Source organism: Homalodisca vitripennis, chromosome 8 (assembly GCF_021130785.1).
Source record: "Homalodisca vitripennis isolate AUS2020 chromosome 8, UT_GWSS_2.1, whole genome shotgun sequence".
NCBI lineage: Eukaryota > Metazoa > Arthropoda > Insecta > Hemiptera > Cicadellidae > Homalodisca > Homalodisca vitripennis.
Genome location: NC_060214.1, coordinates 94,855,573 through 94,874,036, shown reverse-complemented (window position 1 = coordinate 94,874,036; position 18,464 = coordinate 94,855,573). Strand labels below are relative to the sequence as shown.

The window sequence follows — 18,464 nt, the reverse complement described above, 5'->3', positions numbered from 1 at the left end:
GCGTGAGGATTCGTCAGTAGGTCGAGGCGATTTCGTCCAATCAGTATTAGGCAAATTGAAATCCCCTACCAGTAATAACTTGTCGTTGCTGAAGCCACAAACCTCTTCTGCTGTTTGGCAAAAGTCACTATATACTGAATGGTGAAGACTCGGAGGAATATATACACACCCAAGTATCATGCCAGACTGTGCAAAGTTCATTTTGACAAATACACTTTCAGTATTTTGATTACCAGGAGAAATTTGACTGGAGGTATTTTTGGATGTAAATTTGACACTAGGTATAACTCTAGTGGTTTCTTGTATAGTTTAAGTATGTGTTCGTATATCACGTGATAATATAACTAGTATTTGTGTGTCTCACGGTCAGGTGTTAATTAAGAAAATTATCACTAGAGAAAACCTATAGTTTTGCATTTGTTATCTTTTCGATACCCTCCCATTTCGACCTCCAACAAAACTAGCGTGGTTGATGATTCATTATGTCCTGGGAGAAATTCCTTTATTGATATCACGAACAAACAGGTTGTGTCCTTTTACAAATTTGCTCTGGGTTCTTAGACTACTAAATATCATAACCTGCCTTTGGTTAAGGCTCGTTACAAATGCATTTAAGCTAAGTCTACACTAACGAGAGTGCTTTAGCTACTGCTGGCTAATATGTGCAATGATAAGAAATTGTAATCATGATAACACGAACTTGTGACAACTGCATCGCATAAGGTGGTTGTTGCTGAAGTAAATACAAAATCTGTCCATACACTTCACTGAAATCTCGACAATGCTTGTAATTAAAAATTTAATGTATAACACTGCTCTAATAGTTCTTTTAAATACGAGATTGTCCGGCAGTAGTCTCGGTAGAGATCTGTTTACACTAAACTGTTTTACAGACCGACAATGTTCTCTAATTCTCGGACAAAGAAATTTCAATGGACAAAGTGAAAGTCAAAAGTTCAACATTGACACTGCTCGGGAGAGATCTTGCACCCTTTTAGACTAGCATTATTTTTACTATATGACACCAAATTTATTGCAATTTCTTGTCAGTGTAAACTTAGATTTACAATTTACAGTATTCCCACGGCCTTTATAATCATAGGATTTGTGTAGAAGCATCAAGAAAGAGGGAACATTGGTTTAGAAGGTTAGGTATGGTTAGTTACGTTAGATCAGGAACGGAACGGGCATTTTTAATGAATTCGCATGGAAAGTGAGGTTTTCCGTGAATCAACGCTGTGGATAAGTTTGATAATAGGAAAATATCGGCATTTGTAATTATACTGAGTTTATCTTTAATCTAAATTATTATTTAACATTATAGAAAAGTAGTATATTTACTTAAAATTTAAATATGGCAGTACCTCTAAATCTCAATCCAGCTTACGAGGCAATAGGAAAGGGATTCGTTCAGCAATACTATTTGCTATTTGATGACCCTGCCCAAAGGCCGAATTTGGTAAATATGTACAATGTAAGTATACCAAGAATTGTCTAACGTTATATCTATCTTACCATTCCTATTTTTGTTTTACATTTTTGAACACTGATTTGAACCTGGTCCTAACCTGAGATGACTTTTAAGTACTTGAAACTAGCTTTATATTTGACTAGGCCTACTTTATCCTTGATTAGTATTTATAGATAGTGTCACAAGTATTTATTCAAAATAAATTTAACAAGTTAAAAATCAATACATGTTTTTTGTGTAATTTTGTTTAATATGCTATTTGCTATTGAAGATCTGATTAGCCCAATACATTAAGCTGTAACATATGACAAAGACAGATTTCTTATTGTAAAATTTAATTTGTGGGATCTGAAAGACTTATCAAAGTGGCATATTCAACACTCGAATACATTGTCATGTTTATAAGCTTATAAACCACATTCCCATACTTCCCTATGCACAGACTCCAATCTACTAGGATACAACAAATAACTTATTAGCCGACACCCAGAGAAGGGTTTTTGAACTGTCGAAACCTACATGGCGGCACATTGATGTTCTTAGTTCTAGCATTAAAGTATGTATTAATGAACATTGGGTACTTTTGGGATTATACCGACCACACCAGTATGAAGAACACAAAAATATAAATTTATAGAAACAAACATGATAGAACGAAAAAAACAACTGTTTAATTATAAAATTACAAACTTACAAGTGTTTCCAGGTATTGTGATCGGTATCGTTGTCGCTGTTATCTTATCTTTCTTGAGAATCCCGATTACGGCCGCCGCGCGGCATCACATGATTTGCACTGTACATAATTGCCTTTCCATTACAATTCAATTTATATTTCTGATCAGCCCCTCTAGTATTTGATATTTTACTGATAGGTACTATCTCGAGGGATGTTTTTCTTTCGTCGACATCAGCATTTTGGGTGGCGGAGCTTCTGAATAAAAACAAGTTTTAAGTGTTTTTTCAATAAAGAGTTTAGTAATGTTTGTTTTTGTTGAATTTTTGTGTGTTTAGAGAAATGTAGAGGTAAAACACGGAAGTACAACAAAGCGACGAACCAGCTGAACGGGCGGTGCGAGACTCTGCAATCACGTTATCTACTAGACCGCTCGACTTTGACCTCTGTCCTGAGGATGGGGAGGGGTTTGCGATAAGACAATTCCTGTTTTATATTGACGAAATATTGTTCTACGCTAATCTAGTAATCAGTAGAAGCAAAATGTCAAATAACGATTCATGTCTGGGTGTGGTCGGTATAATCCCAAAGTACCGAACATTTTAAGGCTATTGCAAAGAAGTAAGTTGTTATTTGCTGGGTATAAATAGTCATTATATACCTGGCTCATTCCACATCTAATAAATACTTTCAATACTTTTATAGTAATGAAACTATGGTTATACTTTTACACAGAGAGATAAGTAGCCTTGGCATATTTGCCAAATTTCAAATTTTAACATCACCTTTTTCATATTTTAGAGACATACAGTGTTGAATTTTTGGAGTTTTTAACAATCACATACATCATATGTGTACACTGTAACTTCAAAAATATAACTTACTAGTGTACATTTAAAATCGTAACTTTGGATGCAAATACCACCATGGAATAAAGCTTCTCTGAAGTAAAACTTAGCAAGATTATAGTTAGGATACTGTTTAACAAATGGACATTTTCATTCTTAATCCAATGATCATTTAAGCAGACTATTGATTTATTTGTGTTCTTAAAAATTATCTCTAATTAAGCTAATTAAAAAAAAATTTCTGTTAATCTACCTTGGATGTTCAAATGCATAAGCCAAATAAATTTATCATTATATCTAGCATTATTACAGATTGGCCAGCGATTTATGTTTTTATTTAAAAGATCGTCTAAAGAATTAAAATTATGATAATTACTTTATACAAGACAATAATTTTCTAATCTTAACTGGGATTCATAGTTTTGTCTTTGGACAATTTTTTTCTTTTACCGGAAGGAGGTGTACTGATAAGAGGGTCAAAGCTGAGTATAGGTGAAGTTGTTTTGGATGGAAAACCAGATAGGGATAGTGTGCTATAATGAACAATGTATACATAACATTTGTTACATTAGCAGACTTCAAATAGTTAAGGTTATCTTTGTTTTGATGTATTATTGCAATGTAACTTAAATGAATCAAAGTGACTGATATTTTGAATCTCAGTACTTACAGTCGTCTCTGGTAGAAGGCATTGAGAGACAAAATCAATATTTCCTTTAACCCTAACACTGCTGATAGGCATTCGTGATTACAAAGTGAAGTTTATAATAACATTTGAGATCATTACAGTTGTTACATTACTTGAACGTTACATGCTACTTCAAACAACGGAAATGAACAAAACTAATTTTCTTGATGACCCAAGAAATTTTTAACTTGTCAGCTTGTTTGAAGTTTTACAATTCAATTTATGTATGATCAGAAAGTAAACTATTTTATAGAAAACTTTTTGTAGAAATTTTAAGAACAATTATCGTAAAACAATAAACACGAAAAAATCACGTAAAATCCAAAACAAACTAAAACATTATGAACATTTTTCCAAAACTCCTAAGAGCATTATCAAAGCTGCCATGGTAAAGACCACTGGTTCATAAATTTCAAAACTAATTATAGATTTGTGAATAATAGCAAGTGAATTTAATGCTTTTTTCTCTCCCGTTGCATCAGTTGTGGTGAAGAACCACAACCCATCCCAACTGTGGTGAAGAATCATCGAAGTTTGGTGCTGTCTACTGTGAGTGAGAATGTGGCCCATCTTATTCAGTGACCTAAATATCATGTTACATTAACAGCTTTCTGTTTTGTTACTAAAACGTATCTGAAAGCAAATTTAGTCTCCACTCACAAATTTGATTAACTTGTCCTCTGCTCAAGGCATTATACTTTCCCTCCTGAACATAGTAAAAGCCATCCCATTAAAAAAAAAAAAAAAAAACAATATTGGTCTTGTAGGCATATTGTCATTCCATTTCAATCCTTCCGGCTTTAGAAAAGATATTATTGGCAAGATTGGAATCATTTTGTAAACACAAATTAGTTTACAAATTCAGTTTTGGAAAGTAGAAATCCACTATTGATGCTGTCAAAAATCTTATAGAAACAATCGTCGATGTTCTGGAGAGGCGAGAATGTATGCTAAGCAATTTATTGACCTATCCTAAGCATTTAACCAAGTACAACACGAGACATTGTATCACCAGCTAATGACAAGTGGTGTTCGAAGTCTGCTACTTGAATAGCTCAGAAGAGATCACCTCAGAAAAACAGGTCACCACCGGTGGGAATGGATCTTACCTCAGGAACAGAAGTCGGTTTGTGCCGATTTTGAATTCTTTGTAAGAATATATAACAATGGCTTATGGTGTACTGCAAGAATCTATCTTGGTACTTTGGGATTATACCGACCACGCCCAGACATGAATCGTTATTTGACATTTTGCTTCTATTGATTACTAGATTAGCGTAGTAGAACAATATTTCGTCAATATAAAACAGGAATTGTCTTATCGCAAACCCCTCCCCATCCTCAGACAGAGGTCAAAGTCGAGCGGTCTAGTAGATAACGTGATTGCAGAGTCTCGCCGCCCATTCAGCTGGTGCGTCGCTTTGTTGTACTTCCGTGTTTTACCTCTACATTTCTCCAAACACAAAAATTCAACAAAAACAAACATTACCAAACTAAAACTAAACTCTTTATTGAAAACACACTCAAAACTTGTTTTTATTCTTGATCACACTCCGCCACCCAAAATGCGAGTGTCTCCGGCCATCAGCGCGGGCTTCGGCAGCACCGCGCTGATGTCGACGAAAGAAAAACATCCCTCAAGATAGTACCTATCAGTAAAATATCAAATTCTAGAGGGGCTGATCAGAAATATAAATTGAATTGTAATGGAAATGCAATTATGTACTGTGCAAATCATGTGATGCCGCGCGGCCTGCCGTAATCGGGATTCTCGAGAAAGATAAGATAACAGCGACAACAATACCGATCACAATACCTGGAAATGCTTGTAAGTTTGTAATTTTGTAATTAAACAGTTGTTTTTTCGTTCTATCATGTTTGTTTCTATAAATTTATATTTTTGTGTTCTTCATACTGGTGTGGTCGGTATAATCCCAAAGTACCTCTATCTTGGAACCAATCCCAATTCTTTTATACATTTACACATTGAACTCATTAAACTATTTGCATTAGCATAAATTCAAAAGAAGAAATAGAAATACAATGCATTAGAATTATAAATGAATTCCTTTCTAGAACTGAATTTGAGTATTCAGTATTTCTCATCAGTAAATCTACAGTCTAAATCAGACGTGATTAATTTCTGTCTTCGGCAACACGATCATAATGATCACATCGCCGTTATGACAGATGATATCCACCTGGAGGAAACTGGCTCCACTTAATTCCTTAGCATGTATCTTAATCAGGGACTGACTTGGGTCGACCATATCGAAAGTTTATGTCTTACAAAACCTCTCAAAATTCTGTTCCTTGTATATATTAAGGACAGGCTATTTTGGCCTTATGTACCATTTATAATATATAGGTTAGGGCTTTGGAGTAGCTGTTCTAAATACAACTTTTGAAGGGTAATTTTAGCTGAAAGAAAGCGGTCCGAATTATTTTAAAATAAAATTTAGAGATTCATGCAAAAATACCTCAGGGGCTGGAATTACTGACTTCGCCCTGTATCTACATTGGAGAGGTTGTATGTACTGATGATTCAAATGCAACTTGGTTCAAGTCATGGATATTCACCAATATGTGACTAGAGGCCGAGACTACCTCTGTGTTTGGCAGTATAGAATTGTCGTGTTTGAACATTTGCATCAGAGGTTGGTGTTAAACTTATCTACAGGCTCCCTGACAATCAAACATAAAAGCTCGATTGAGACACCTTTTTATGTCAAGGGATTTTTTTTTACTTTTTGACATGTTTATGATGAGCCGCTGGGATGAAATTTAAAAAAAATTGGATCAATCCCCTTGTTCTGGTATATAATTTGATGAGAATGACAGAGAAATTGTGAAAGCATGTACGATTGATTGACAATTTATTTATAGCGTAATACCTGTCGTTTGTATACAATTGTTCTAACATTTTGGACACGATATTATTTTTAATATTGAATGTTACGTATGTGTGAAAGAGAGATAGTTATTTTATGTGATCAATGTATGTTTGTAGTCTTTATACTCTGAACCAAATTGAATAATATTTTATACTTTTTGTATTTTGTATTTACCTTGATACGGCAAGTGCACTGTTTTATAAGATTCAATAATATGTTTTATGTTTAATTACTTCCATTACTTTAGTAAAATGTATACTGTAACCTGTTCTACTATTAATATTCATTCACGGAATATTGTATACGCAATCATAGGAAATTTTACAATGTAATATATACACACACACACTCTCTCCTCTCTCTCATCTCATCTCATCTCACTCCTCCATAAATGAGTTATTTAGTTTAGCCAAACATACCATCATTTTTATTAAATTTGTTTTTCCACCGCTTGAATAAAAGCAATCACTTACACAGTAAAATTCAAGAAGCAATAGACATAATATATCCCTTTATATTTTTTACCTTATTCTTACTCTATTACTAACATATCCAGCGTATTATTTAAATTTTATATTGACGGCTAGATGCAACTAGGCCTACGCACAGGCAGATTGCCCATGTAGGCTTTCCAGTATTGTTATACAGGGTGGAAAAAAAGTATGGAAGTATTTATTGTGGTATTCGTTACACTTATCTTACATTTTCTTCTATATATAAGCTGCTGTATATATAATAAAAGCCATTTCATCTAAGAAAGATTGTATATATGTGTATAAAAACTGCTGGAATAAACGTTAGTCATTCATTCATAGCTTTTACAGGTAGCACCACAATCATTACATGTGTTGTGCTGACACATGCAAAACACATCAAAACACCTTCAGCTCCAGAGAAATATCCCTCATAGCAGTGAAAAAGTTTGGCAAATATTACATTGTAAGAGAGAACTAGCAAGCCAGATACCAGTTAATATTGTCATTTAGCTGAAAATCTTGCAATAATTGTTGCAGGCAGAGACTTCCTTTATGACATTTGAAGGTATGCAGCTTCAAGGAGCTATGAAAATAATGGAAAAGCTAAATGTAAGTATGGTGTACTGTATTTAATTATTGTTTTTTAAATTAGTCACACATATGTTTTAATGTATAATAATTATTACCACCACAATTATTCTGACCAATTTCAAACTCGTTACATGTTGACTGTTTAAAAACAATTAATTTTGTGGATTAGATAAGTGAAGTGATTCTTGATGACAAAATATATGTTTGGTTTTTTATTTATTACTAAGTATGAAATCACTCTTATCAAACGTGAACGTTACTTTATCTAATCAATTTTCATGTTTTAACTTCAACTGTTTCTTAGATTTTATATTATCATCTGCAAAGGTAGTTAAGAAACCCTGAAAAATTGCCATCACCACTGTAATGTGTTAAAAAAATTATGGTTCCAAAACAGAGCTCTATGGAACACCACAGATAATCAATATTGGTGAATTAAAATATTAATCAATTGTCAATATCTAATATTCACTGATTGCGGTTTACTAGTTAAAATCTCCTAAACCAATGAAGTAAAATATACTACTTATTCCAACACCAAATTTCCTTTGTAACACTTAGTAGCTCATAGCATTGTTTCTCAAACTTTTCTCACTCAAGGCTCCCTTTAGGTTTGAACTACTTTCCATGGAACCCCACACCCTCAGCTCACCTCAATAGAGTCGATGAATAAAAACAATAAAGTGTTGTGACATTACAATTCACATAATAATTAATTCACATTGGTAACAAATATTTGCCTTTATGCATATTATTGTAAATTAACCATCATAAAAATCTCAAATAAAATATTGTTTTTTTTTTTTTATTATTTACAATTGCAATCACATAGTAGTCTGTGTTGGACACGTTTTTGTTTGGTATAAAAGTAATTTTATGTAATTTATGGGAGCCGTAAATGTATTAATGGTAATTTAGTGATTCGATATGACATTATTAAACTAGCCTAGCAGAAAGGCAATATTTAGAAAAAATCTTCTATGCGATAAGTTAATTTGTTAATCACTGTCACTCAACTGCGTAGCCACTGGCAGGATTTCGAGGTGCCCCAGGGCGTATTAAACGCATTCATTGATTGAAGAGTATGAGGCATGAGTATGCCTTGACGTGCATATCCGTATGTTTGATACCATTATGTTACTCTATAAAGTCATTAATATACAAAACGTTTGATTGTTGCTAATACACTTTATTACCATTAAAATCTAAAATGAAAATTCTCCAATAAGACTTGAAAATTTACTTGCTATGAGTACACAAATTTGGTCATTAGAAGAAAATTTATGATGCACACACACACATACACACAAACTTACAAGAACCACAAAAATAATTGTCTCTGGTATGAGTGTTACTAAAAGAAAATAAAAGTGTATATTTAAAAATTTTCTTGTTTTTAATAATTTCCAAAGTATTTATTTACACTCACATATACAATATTACATCTCTGAAGTTAAACTATTATACCAAGTGATTTCAATACCAACAGATAATTTTAAATTGATTTAACATGATATTGTGCTATGCCACGAACAGTGTATTATCGTTTGTTGCAGAGCCTAACATTTCAAAAAATAAACAGAATCATCACAGCCGTGGACTCACAACCAATGTTTGACGGAGGAGTCCTTATAAATGTTTTAGGACGTTTACAGGTCAGTTTGCATCGTACGTGTGTAAGTAGTGATATAGTTCTAATATAAAAAGTTGCTTAACACATTTGCTACTATCATGATACAATTCTTTTCCAAAACTAACCAAGGCGTTTATTTGACATATGTTTTATGTCACTGATAAGCGTTTTAGATATGTACTGTTTGTTCTTGGTAAAACAGACGAAAGTTCGATATTTTAACGTTCGATATGTCAGTGGCATAATGGTGGTCTATTTTATCGGTTTGAAATTTTGTTCCTGTCTGCAAAGATGTCTGGCAATGTCCTTGCCCTTTATGGCAATCTTTTGCACTGGTTGTACATTTGTTGTAGCGAATGTGTTCGTGCAGTTTTAAATGCTGGTAATCGATATAAGCGTACTTTGCTTGTGTATTGTATAGAGTTGACAGTAAGTATTATAATAGAGTTTGGGGAATGTGTTAATAATAAGCCCTGGAATGATAACTTATTGTTGTAATGAAGCTGTATACAAAAATTTCCTAGATCAGTTTACTGGGGGAGATTTGCGTGGTGCAACCACATTTTGAGTTCAGTGCGGTCAGTGGCAGTACTTGAGGTTATATTAATCATGGTTAATACAAAAGCCGATTTGTTTTCTCCTCATTTTTGTTGAGCTTAATCTATTAGGTCCCTTTTACATTCTGTCATTAAAAAATTGTCTTCTTCATGTTCCTTATCTCTTATGTTCAGAAACAAAAACATTATACAAGGTGAAATCAGGTGGGTGTTGGGAAATGGGGTCAGGTGGTTTCAAGCTAAATCTTAGCATGCTGAGGTAGTTGCATAATCCGGTGTATTGTCAAAATAGAAAATATTTACTCTCAAATTTCTTGGCAGCTCATTCCCATTAAGACTGACAATATTTGATGAACTGAGCTGCAAGTATTTCAAATCTTAAAGTTCTAAACCCTCTGCGATCGGAAGGAGACCGGCCTTTCAGTCGGAACCATTCACACCATTGTAACAGAGGATTTTGTGATCAGGGAAGTGTGTGCAAAGCTGGTGTCAAAAGCCTTGATCGAGGAACAAAAACTTTAGCGGGTGGAAATTTTGCAAGAAATTTTTGACTGCGTCCCTGGAAGATGAAGATTTTCTCAACAACGTTATTACTGGCGATGAATCGTGGGTATTCCAGTACAACCCGAAAACAAAGGGTTGAATTTCAGAATGAAACCCTAAGGAGTCCCCTGCTTCTGAAAAAGCTCAGATGTCAAAATAAAAAATCAAAACCATGCTGATTGTTTTTTTTTTCAACCGATGTGGCGTTGTTCACAAGGAGTTTGTGCCATCTGGAACGATCTTAATTGCTGGTAAAAAAACTGTAGACTGGTCGGCTTTACGATGTGCTTCTGGAGTGCGCAAAAGGCCCTTGAGGCTTAATTAAGTGCATGGCAATAGGCCACCCAGTAGAAGAGGATGAAGAACTGTATTGATGCAGGAGGAATGTATTTTGAGGTTATTAAGTTATTGTAATGATACCTGCAATAAATTTTGATTTTTGGAACCGGTCGTGATAGTTATTGATCCTGTATTTCTGACATCAGCGAAATATCTGGGACAAAATGTATATTCTGGATTTATTTCAGTAAACATATGGAATTACGTATAGGCCAGAATTTAGATATAAAAATGTATGTATTTATATTTACTAAACTTGTTAATGAATTTATAAGTACAATTTGGAAACGATTTTTGTTCTTTCTATAACTTATTTTTAGTCTAAAGATATATAAAGTATTGTATTTAGAGCATTCTTTAAATGTCAAATCATGATTTAAAACAATACTACCAGTAGATCTAAAATACTGTGCCACTACAGGAACATACACATGCCACTTGTACAGTGAATAAAATAGCAGTGCACGATTTGTATATTTAAGTCTGTACAACAAAAAGAGAAGTAAACAAAACTGACTGCACTGAACTTAAAATTAAAAAGCTATGCATCACCTGTCAAACAGGAGAAAATGCATACTGTGAAACATTTGACAAGTGTAGTACTATTCTGGTAACTCGTTAATGTATCTAGCGTTTTGTCGTCTTGAGCTTTTCATACTATCGAGGTATTGTTTTTTTTTATCATGTAGATGTAGAAAAGTTAGTGGTTGACAATGACTAATCTGAACTGACCATATTCTCCTTCTTATTTCTCATCTGTCCAGTTAGCCTAAGTGCTGAGGAGGGAGTCAGTCAGTGTGCAGTACTGTGTTTGTTCACAGACGGATGAGGATCCGCCACACGCGTATAGTCAGACATTCGTTCTGAAGCCGATAGGCACAAGCTTCTACGTCCAACACGATCTATTCAGACTGGCGCTGCACGATTCCCTCTAGCCTCCTGGCTCAACGGTACTTGCTGTCTTGGCTTGCCGCTTGCATGTCTTAGCTTGCTCTGGCTTTGTAGTACCGTAGTTTTCCATTTCACCTCGATCTAATTCTCATTGTCTTTTTGGTTCCCCTCTGATAGATGTGCACAATCTTGTTTAGCTTTTTCAATTAATCCGTTTTACACCTTAGTCCCATTGCAAATGTTGGGATTATATAGTTTTGTTAGTTCAACTAACAACAAGTAATGTTACCTATTGAATAAAATTCCCATGTTTGTGTCTCATATTAATTGTAATTGTAACTTTGTTCATTTCCAACTGAATTATACAGAACAGTATTAATTAACTTGGCAATACAAACATTAGTGTTTGCTTGCAACCATGATTGATTAAACTGGAAAGTAAGAATGCACTAAATTATACAGTACAGTATTAATTACCCCTTTTAACCCCGACATCCGTATAATACGGAGCTCGTAAAAATGGCGTCAACTCCCAACAACCGTATTGTGTAGAAGTGCACTTTGTATTATTTTACTGGCCACCTATTTTATCAAATGCTTTGAAATTTTACAGACTTGTGTACAAAGATATCTAGCATTGAATATATTTGTTTGTAAAGCTTTGACTTTGTATTTTGTCAGTCTGTGATTCAGAAATTGCAATTTATCTCGGCTGACTGCTCGCTGATCTTCGCAGACAGCTGTATTTCACTATTCTGTGAACTTGCTTCATGGTTTTAGGTTAAAATGGTATAAAGCACAACAGTTAAATTTTAGTTTGTTATTTATGTAATTTGAAAATGAGTTTTGGAATCATTCTAAGTCTCCCGTAAGTGAAAATAAACCGATTAGTAACTTAGCTGCAAGTGGCGTGGATGTGGTCAATGACAAAGATTTGAGTGATAGCTATCTTGATATTTCTGAAAACATTTTCTGCTACTGTAAATGTTGTACTTACATTTTTAAAAAAATATATATGCTATAAACAGTTTTAATTATTTTACTAGAAATAACTTTGGTTTTATGTTTTTTGTATTTCATTTTCTTGCAAAGAAATGGCAAAAAGGAAAAGTTACGCGTCTTTACAAACATTTACGTTTCTCAACTTTTAAATACAGTGGACATATATATATTTTGTTTCCTTAGATTAATAATTAAATTTAATACAAAAGGAATAGATATTTTGTGTGTCAAATATTGTTTAGCTGTATGGTTTTCATCAACAACTTGAAATTTCAAAATATTTATTTATTTTATATACTTATATATATACTAGCTGTTTACCGCGTCGCTGCCATTTCTGACTGGATCGTCGTATTCTGATGCGGTAGGCGGCGTTTCACTCTACTAACCAATGTGTTTTCACTGACTTTTTTTTAATTAGCAAATTATGTCATAAATTTATAACACAATAAATAAAACTAAAAAAACATTGGTATTTATTGTGAAAAAAAAGTCAGTGAAAACACATTGGTTAGTAGAGTGAAACGCCGCCTACCGCATCAGAATACGACGATCCAGTCAGAAATGGCAAATAATGTACTTAACAATGTGTACCTAAAACAACCCGCCATTTGATTGGATAAACCTTTTGAGATGCGGTTTGCGGCATTCAACTCTACTAAGTGAGCCTTTCAAATGAGGTATCACTCGACCCATGCTTCAATTTAAGATTTCCATGTTTTCCTCTGTGGGCCGTCCCCCATGGTTGGCATGTCATGGTAATAGCAAGGAAAAATAGTTTACATAGCATATGACACTGTGCAAAGTTTATAGTGTTATCACTCATGGTTTAAAATATTAAGCCATACTCATACTTTTCAAACACCCTGTATATTTTGCCTTAGGTTAATAATTAAATTTAATACAAAAGGAATAGATATTTGTCTTCATATTGTTTAGTTCTATGGTTTTCATCAACAACTTGAAATTTCAAAATATTTATTTATTTTATATAAGTACAGTAGAACCTCATATCCGGCCACCACGGGACCGAGCCCCTGGCCGGATAACGATTCGGCCGGATAATCCAACCTACAGTACACAGCACTTGACGAAACAAAACAATTGTAATGTACTGTACTAACCGCACTGGAAATAATCAACGAACTGTTTACAGGTTAAAACCTATTAGCTCAACTGAGGACAGCACAGGAAAATGTAAACAATATAGATACACCAAAATAACGCAAGAGTCGTGGGAGACTAGTGCGTGCAACTGCGCGTCTGCAAGCCGTGGTAAATAAATTTCGATATTGGCTATAGAATATAAACCGAGGTGTGGTAAATAATATTATGATTCTACTGTATATATACTGTATATATATATATATATATATATATATATATATATATATATATATATATATATATATATGTATATAAATATAAAAAATTTATTTTAAGATAGTACAAATTTAGTTTTTTTAACCATTTTTCTGTAAACTACATTTAATAGGCTAAGAATTAAAAACCAAAAAAGATTAGCTTAAAAACTTAAAAATAGCCTAGTTATGAGTTGTTTACAAAAAACTCGTACATTTCGTCTTAAAATGGCTTAGGAGTTTTGTGACATCGCCTGTATAATGGTCAGGGTTAAAAGGGTTAACTTGGCTGTACGAACATACTTTTATTTAGTTTTTGCTTGCAACCTTGATTGATTAAACTGGAAAGTAAGAACGCTCTGAATTACATCAGATATGATAGTAAAATGTATCAATGAAACATTGAAATGTTTGGAAAAAAGGTGAAAAACCATACAATATTTCAAATTTATCTCATATTCCAAAAATTGTTTAATTCCTTTTTTTGTACCTATGTTAATTTTTTCTACATTATTAACTATAGATCTGGTATGGTTACACGTACGTATGACTATGATCCTCTTAAAAATCTGGTACTCATCGTGGGCAAGTTCAATCGCTAAAAAACTATTTAAGTTATAATGATTGGTGTAATATTTAACCCTACATCGGGCGCTAAACGGAGTTTTCCTCCGTGTATTTTTTATTATTAAAAATAGTACTACTTTTCTGATGTTGGCAGTCGTTTCCCACAGTGTAATTCACGAGCATCTTTCGGGGAAGCGACACAATAGCCTCCCGCTTATCTTTATCAAAATCTGTCAGTGTGAGGTCTACTTCCGTGCGAGACTGGACGATTCCTCCGTGAGCAGCACCCGATGTTGTGTTTGTAGTGCTTGGACGAAATCTCTGTGAGCGCCTTATTGTGTTTAGTTTTTATGGAGTAATAATCCGTGTGCGCCTAAATGTGTGACCTGTGATGGTTTCTTTTTAAGTTTTACAATATATTTTATTTGAATTTTGTGAAATGGAAAATGAAGACGAGAGACTTGTCAGTACAGTACCCGTGTGCTAGGGATCATTTCAGTACTGTTTATGGAGTGAACATTTTCGTTATAAGAACCAGAAGGAAGATGTTTTGAAACTTTGTGTAGTGTTTAAAAAAAATTTTAGTAAAGAATACATTTTTATTTCAGAGTAATAATTGTCATTACAATTGTATAATATCTCAAGAATTGAAGTAAGTTGTTTTTGTAAGAAGTTAAAAACTAAGTTAATTTCCATTATTACAGAAGGTTAAACATTTTTACAATTAATTGCATTTTCCTTAAAATAAATCATGATGTTATAATACAATAACATTTTTTAAGATTTTAAATTTCTTATTTGGAAAATTCATTACATAAGAGAGTAATTTTTATCTAATTTCTAAAAATGAATATATTACATCGTAATTAAATCAGTATGAATTTTTAAACAAATAAAAACAGTTTAAACGACTATGATATCCATTATTCGCTAACCAGGAGGAAACCTCCGTGAGCGCCTGATGGTGTTTCTAATTTTAAGCGCCTGATGGAGGGTTAATATAGGTACAATAAAAATATGAACTGAATATTTTATCAATTGCTTAGAAATAAGTTGGTTTTGCATTCAATCAAAGGATTTAATGAACAGAACAAATAAATAAAAACAAACGTTTTTACTGAAATTTCACTAGCCTAGAATTCTAAAATAGCTTTTGGTTACTGAATTACCTATACCAACACAAAAGAGAATTTCTTTCTTTTTCAATTGCATCAAAATGACTGCTTTTACCATAAATATGTTTTATTCTATAACCTTTATTGTAAACCCTTACTATTGATATTTATACACTGGAATGCACACACCCATACATTTGCATGCAACCAATAAATCTTTACTTTCTGATTTGTTTATTGAGAAATCGTTGTGGAAAAAAAATCATGAGTTGTATTGCATGTATTGATTTATGAAACAGTTACATTGCATATATTGATGTGTGAAACAGTTATTTTGGGTTACAAGTTAGTCCAATAAGGAGTACATAAAAACATAAATACATAAAAACGTAAGTATGGGGTTGTGAAGCCAAGCTATGCTTTTCTTCGTTCGGTTGTGACGCACTCGTAATCATGTTCTTTCCACTAGAGTAATCCACTTGCTGGAAAGATTGATAGGACGAACAAATAAAATTAAAATAATGTAAAAAACATGTGTCAACAGGGGCAAAAATAAACTGTTTATGTAAAATTAGCTTGCATATAGCCTTGTAGCAGCTTTTAGTGTTTTTTGAGTTGGAAACGTTTAGACAACTATTATTGTTTGTTTATACTATAGACATATACTGTAAAAACATATACTATAGACAACTATAGTATATGTTTGTTGTACTGATAAATTAAAATTGGACACAACCCAAATTATTTAAAACACATGGAACTATTGCACTACACAAACACTTCTGTTCTTATTGTGTGTGTTGTACTACAGATGTGTTTCTGTCCTTATCTTGTGTTTGCTGTTCCTGTCCAGTGGTTGATAGCTGCTCTAGAACAAAGCACTGTGTTAAAAAATATCACACAGCTCATGAAATTTATTTTACTTGGCATAAATAAGGCACAAGTTCTGTACCAATATTTTGAATATTAATTCCAGCAATTGCATTTCCTGAACTTATAATTGTTTTAAAAGATTTATACCTCTTTAAAAAAGTACAAAAATGCTTATGAATACAGATTTATTGAAATCCATAAATCTTTCACTATAGAAATTTATATTTTAGTGTCTCAATGGTAATGAATTGTAAAAATTATGATTATCTGTTAATACTAACTATTTATAATTTATGTTCAGATAGATTTTCGTATGAGAATCTATTAACCCCATGTTAAAAAACGGAGCCTCAGGTTTGCAGCCTACAGGTGACTCTACAAACGATTGTATACTTAGACATATATGCTATAGTTTAATCTTTTTACAATTTATTATGTTAGAAATTTGTTAATATTTTCATATTAACAATCTCTATCCTTGAGAATGTATTTGCAAGTTAACAAATTACGGACAAGATTCAGTAAAGAAACTAACTTCGGATGTTGTGTTCCAGGCGGACGATGATCCCCCTCACCCGTATTCACAGGTGTTTGTGTTGAAGCCGCTCGGAAACTCGTTCTACTGCCAGCACGACATATTTCGCCTGGGGATCCACGATTCCGCTTAACAGACTTAACTGTTACAGTGACACTATTGTTTTTACTCAATTATTGCATTTTTTAATTATTGTCAGTGGAAATATCTTACTTTGCATCCATATCTCAGCTGTGTCCTTAAAATTTATTTTAATTTTCCTTAATAAAAAAAAATCACTGCGAAACGTGTAAATAATAGAGTAAGCTGTCTATTCACTGAATTTTCCCATGGTTTAATACAATATTATTAATAAAGTCGCTTTATTACATATTGATGTGATTATTATACCTGGATTGTTAAAGAAATATTATAATTAGCTGAACAATTCTGTTAAATAAATGTTTTTTGCATTTTAAGTGTGGTACTACATTATTTGTGGACAGAATCCTGTCTAATGTAGGTTTAAAGTTACCTTTATACATTTTTCATTTCTTCGTAATCAACTGAATAGTTTTTGTCGCTAGTGAATTTACTTTACTATGCAATCCTAGCTATGAAATAAACATTAAAGATACTACATTTTTTTACAATTTTGTGTTTTAAAGTAGGATAGAGAATCCACATACAAATTTATTTAAGAATTCCTAAATTACATAATGCTCCATGGGGGATGGGAGGTTTTTGGCAGCCTTACGGGTAGAGGGGGAAATTGTGAGGTTTTGACACAGTGTTAGGAAACTATTATTACTACAGGGTGATTCAAAACTAAACGGCAATCTCTCGGGAGCTTATTCTATAGCTAAAAACAAGTAAAAAAGTTTCATATAACCATATGCCCGGAAACGCTTCGTTAGCGAGTTACGCCTAGCGAAAGATTTCGCCCGGATTTCAGAACCCTTGGTGAAGTCAGGGCCGTATAAAAATGGTAAAGGTAGTTACAAAGATACAAATACGATTGTTTTTTATGTTTTTATATCTGACAAATTTATTAAAATTCGTCCCAGAGCTGTAAATGCAATACTTTCAGAGATATCTTACGTAAAACACAAGAATTGGTGCAAAGAAAATAACACATTTTTTGTGTTTAACGTAAGATTACTTCCATAAATGTTAAATAAAGGTCATTTTTTTTTCTTAAAACAGATTTGTAGAACATTTAATTCTGAAAAGATTCAGTGAATTACTTAGGAAAAAAATTAATAATAGGTATTGAAATTTAGCTTTATTTAAAAATAAAACAGACGCACAAAAATGCATATTCTTATCTGCATAAAATATTAACTAATGTTTAGGTTGTGAGTAACAGCTGATCATTTATTCTAGACTTAACATTAACATAAAATGTATTTACCTTTATAAGACTGT

At 32.9% G+C, this 18,464-nt stretch overlaps 1 protein-coding gene across 2 annotated transcripts; it reads left to right on the top strand.

Annotated features, from left to right (window-relative positions):
- Nucleotides 1-1,146: 1,146 nt before the first annotated feature.
- On the top strand, nt 1,147-17,427 carry LOC124367768 (probable nuclear transport factor 2). Of its 2 annotated transcripts, XM_046824870.1 has the most exons (5): nt 1,147-1,474; nt 7,588-7,659; nt 9,198-9,296; nt 11,535-11,663; nt 17,077-17,427. In XM_046824870.1, exons 1-4 carry the CDS (start codon nt 1,355-1,357, stop codon nt 11,646-11,648), a joined length of 405 nt encoding a protein of 134 aa, XP_046680826.1. In that variant the 5' UTR covers nt 1,147-1,354; the 3' UTR covers nt 11,649-11,663; nt 17,077-17,427. The 2 variants fall into 2 exon arrangements, with proteins under 2 accessions (XP_046680826.1, XP_046680827.1); XM_046824871.1 differs by lacking the exon at nt 11,535-11,663 and having other exon boundaries at nt 1,149-1,474.
- The last annotated feature ends 1,037 nt before the right edge of the window (nt 17,428-18,464 follow it).

Bases quoted from the DNA above. Each gene is read 5' to 3' on its own strand.
- LOC124367768 (XM_046824870.1), top strand. From the start codon at position 1,355: ATGGCAGTACCTCTAAATCTCAATCCAGCTTACGAGGCAATAGGAAAG. The intron at 1,475-7,587 runs GTAAGTATACCA...TAATTGTTGCAG, and splicing joins ATTTGGTAAATATGTACAAT to GCAGAGACTTCCTTTATGAC. The intron at 9,297-11,534 runs GTCAGTTTGCAT...GTTTGTTCACAG, and splicing joins ATGTTTTAGGACGTTTACAG to ACGGATGAGGATCCGCCACA.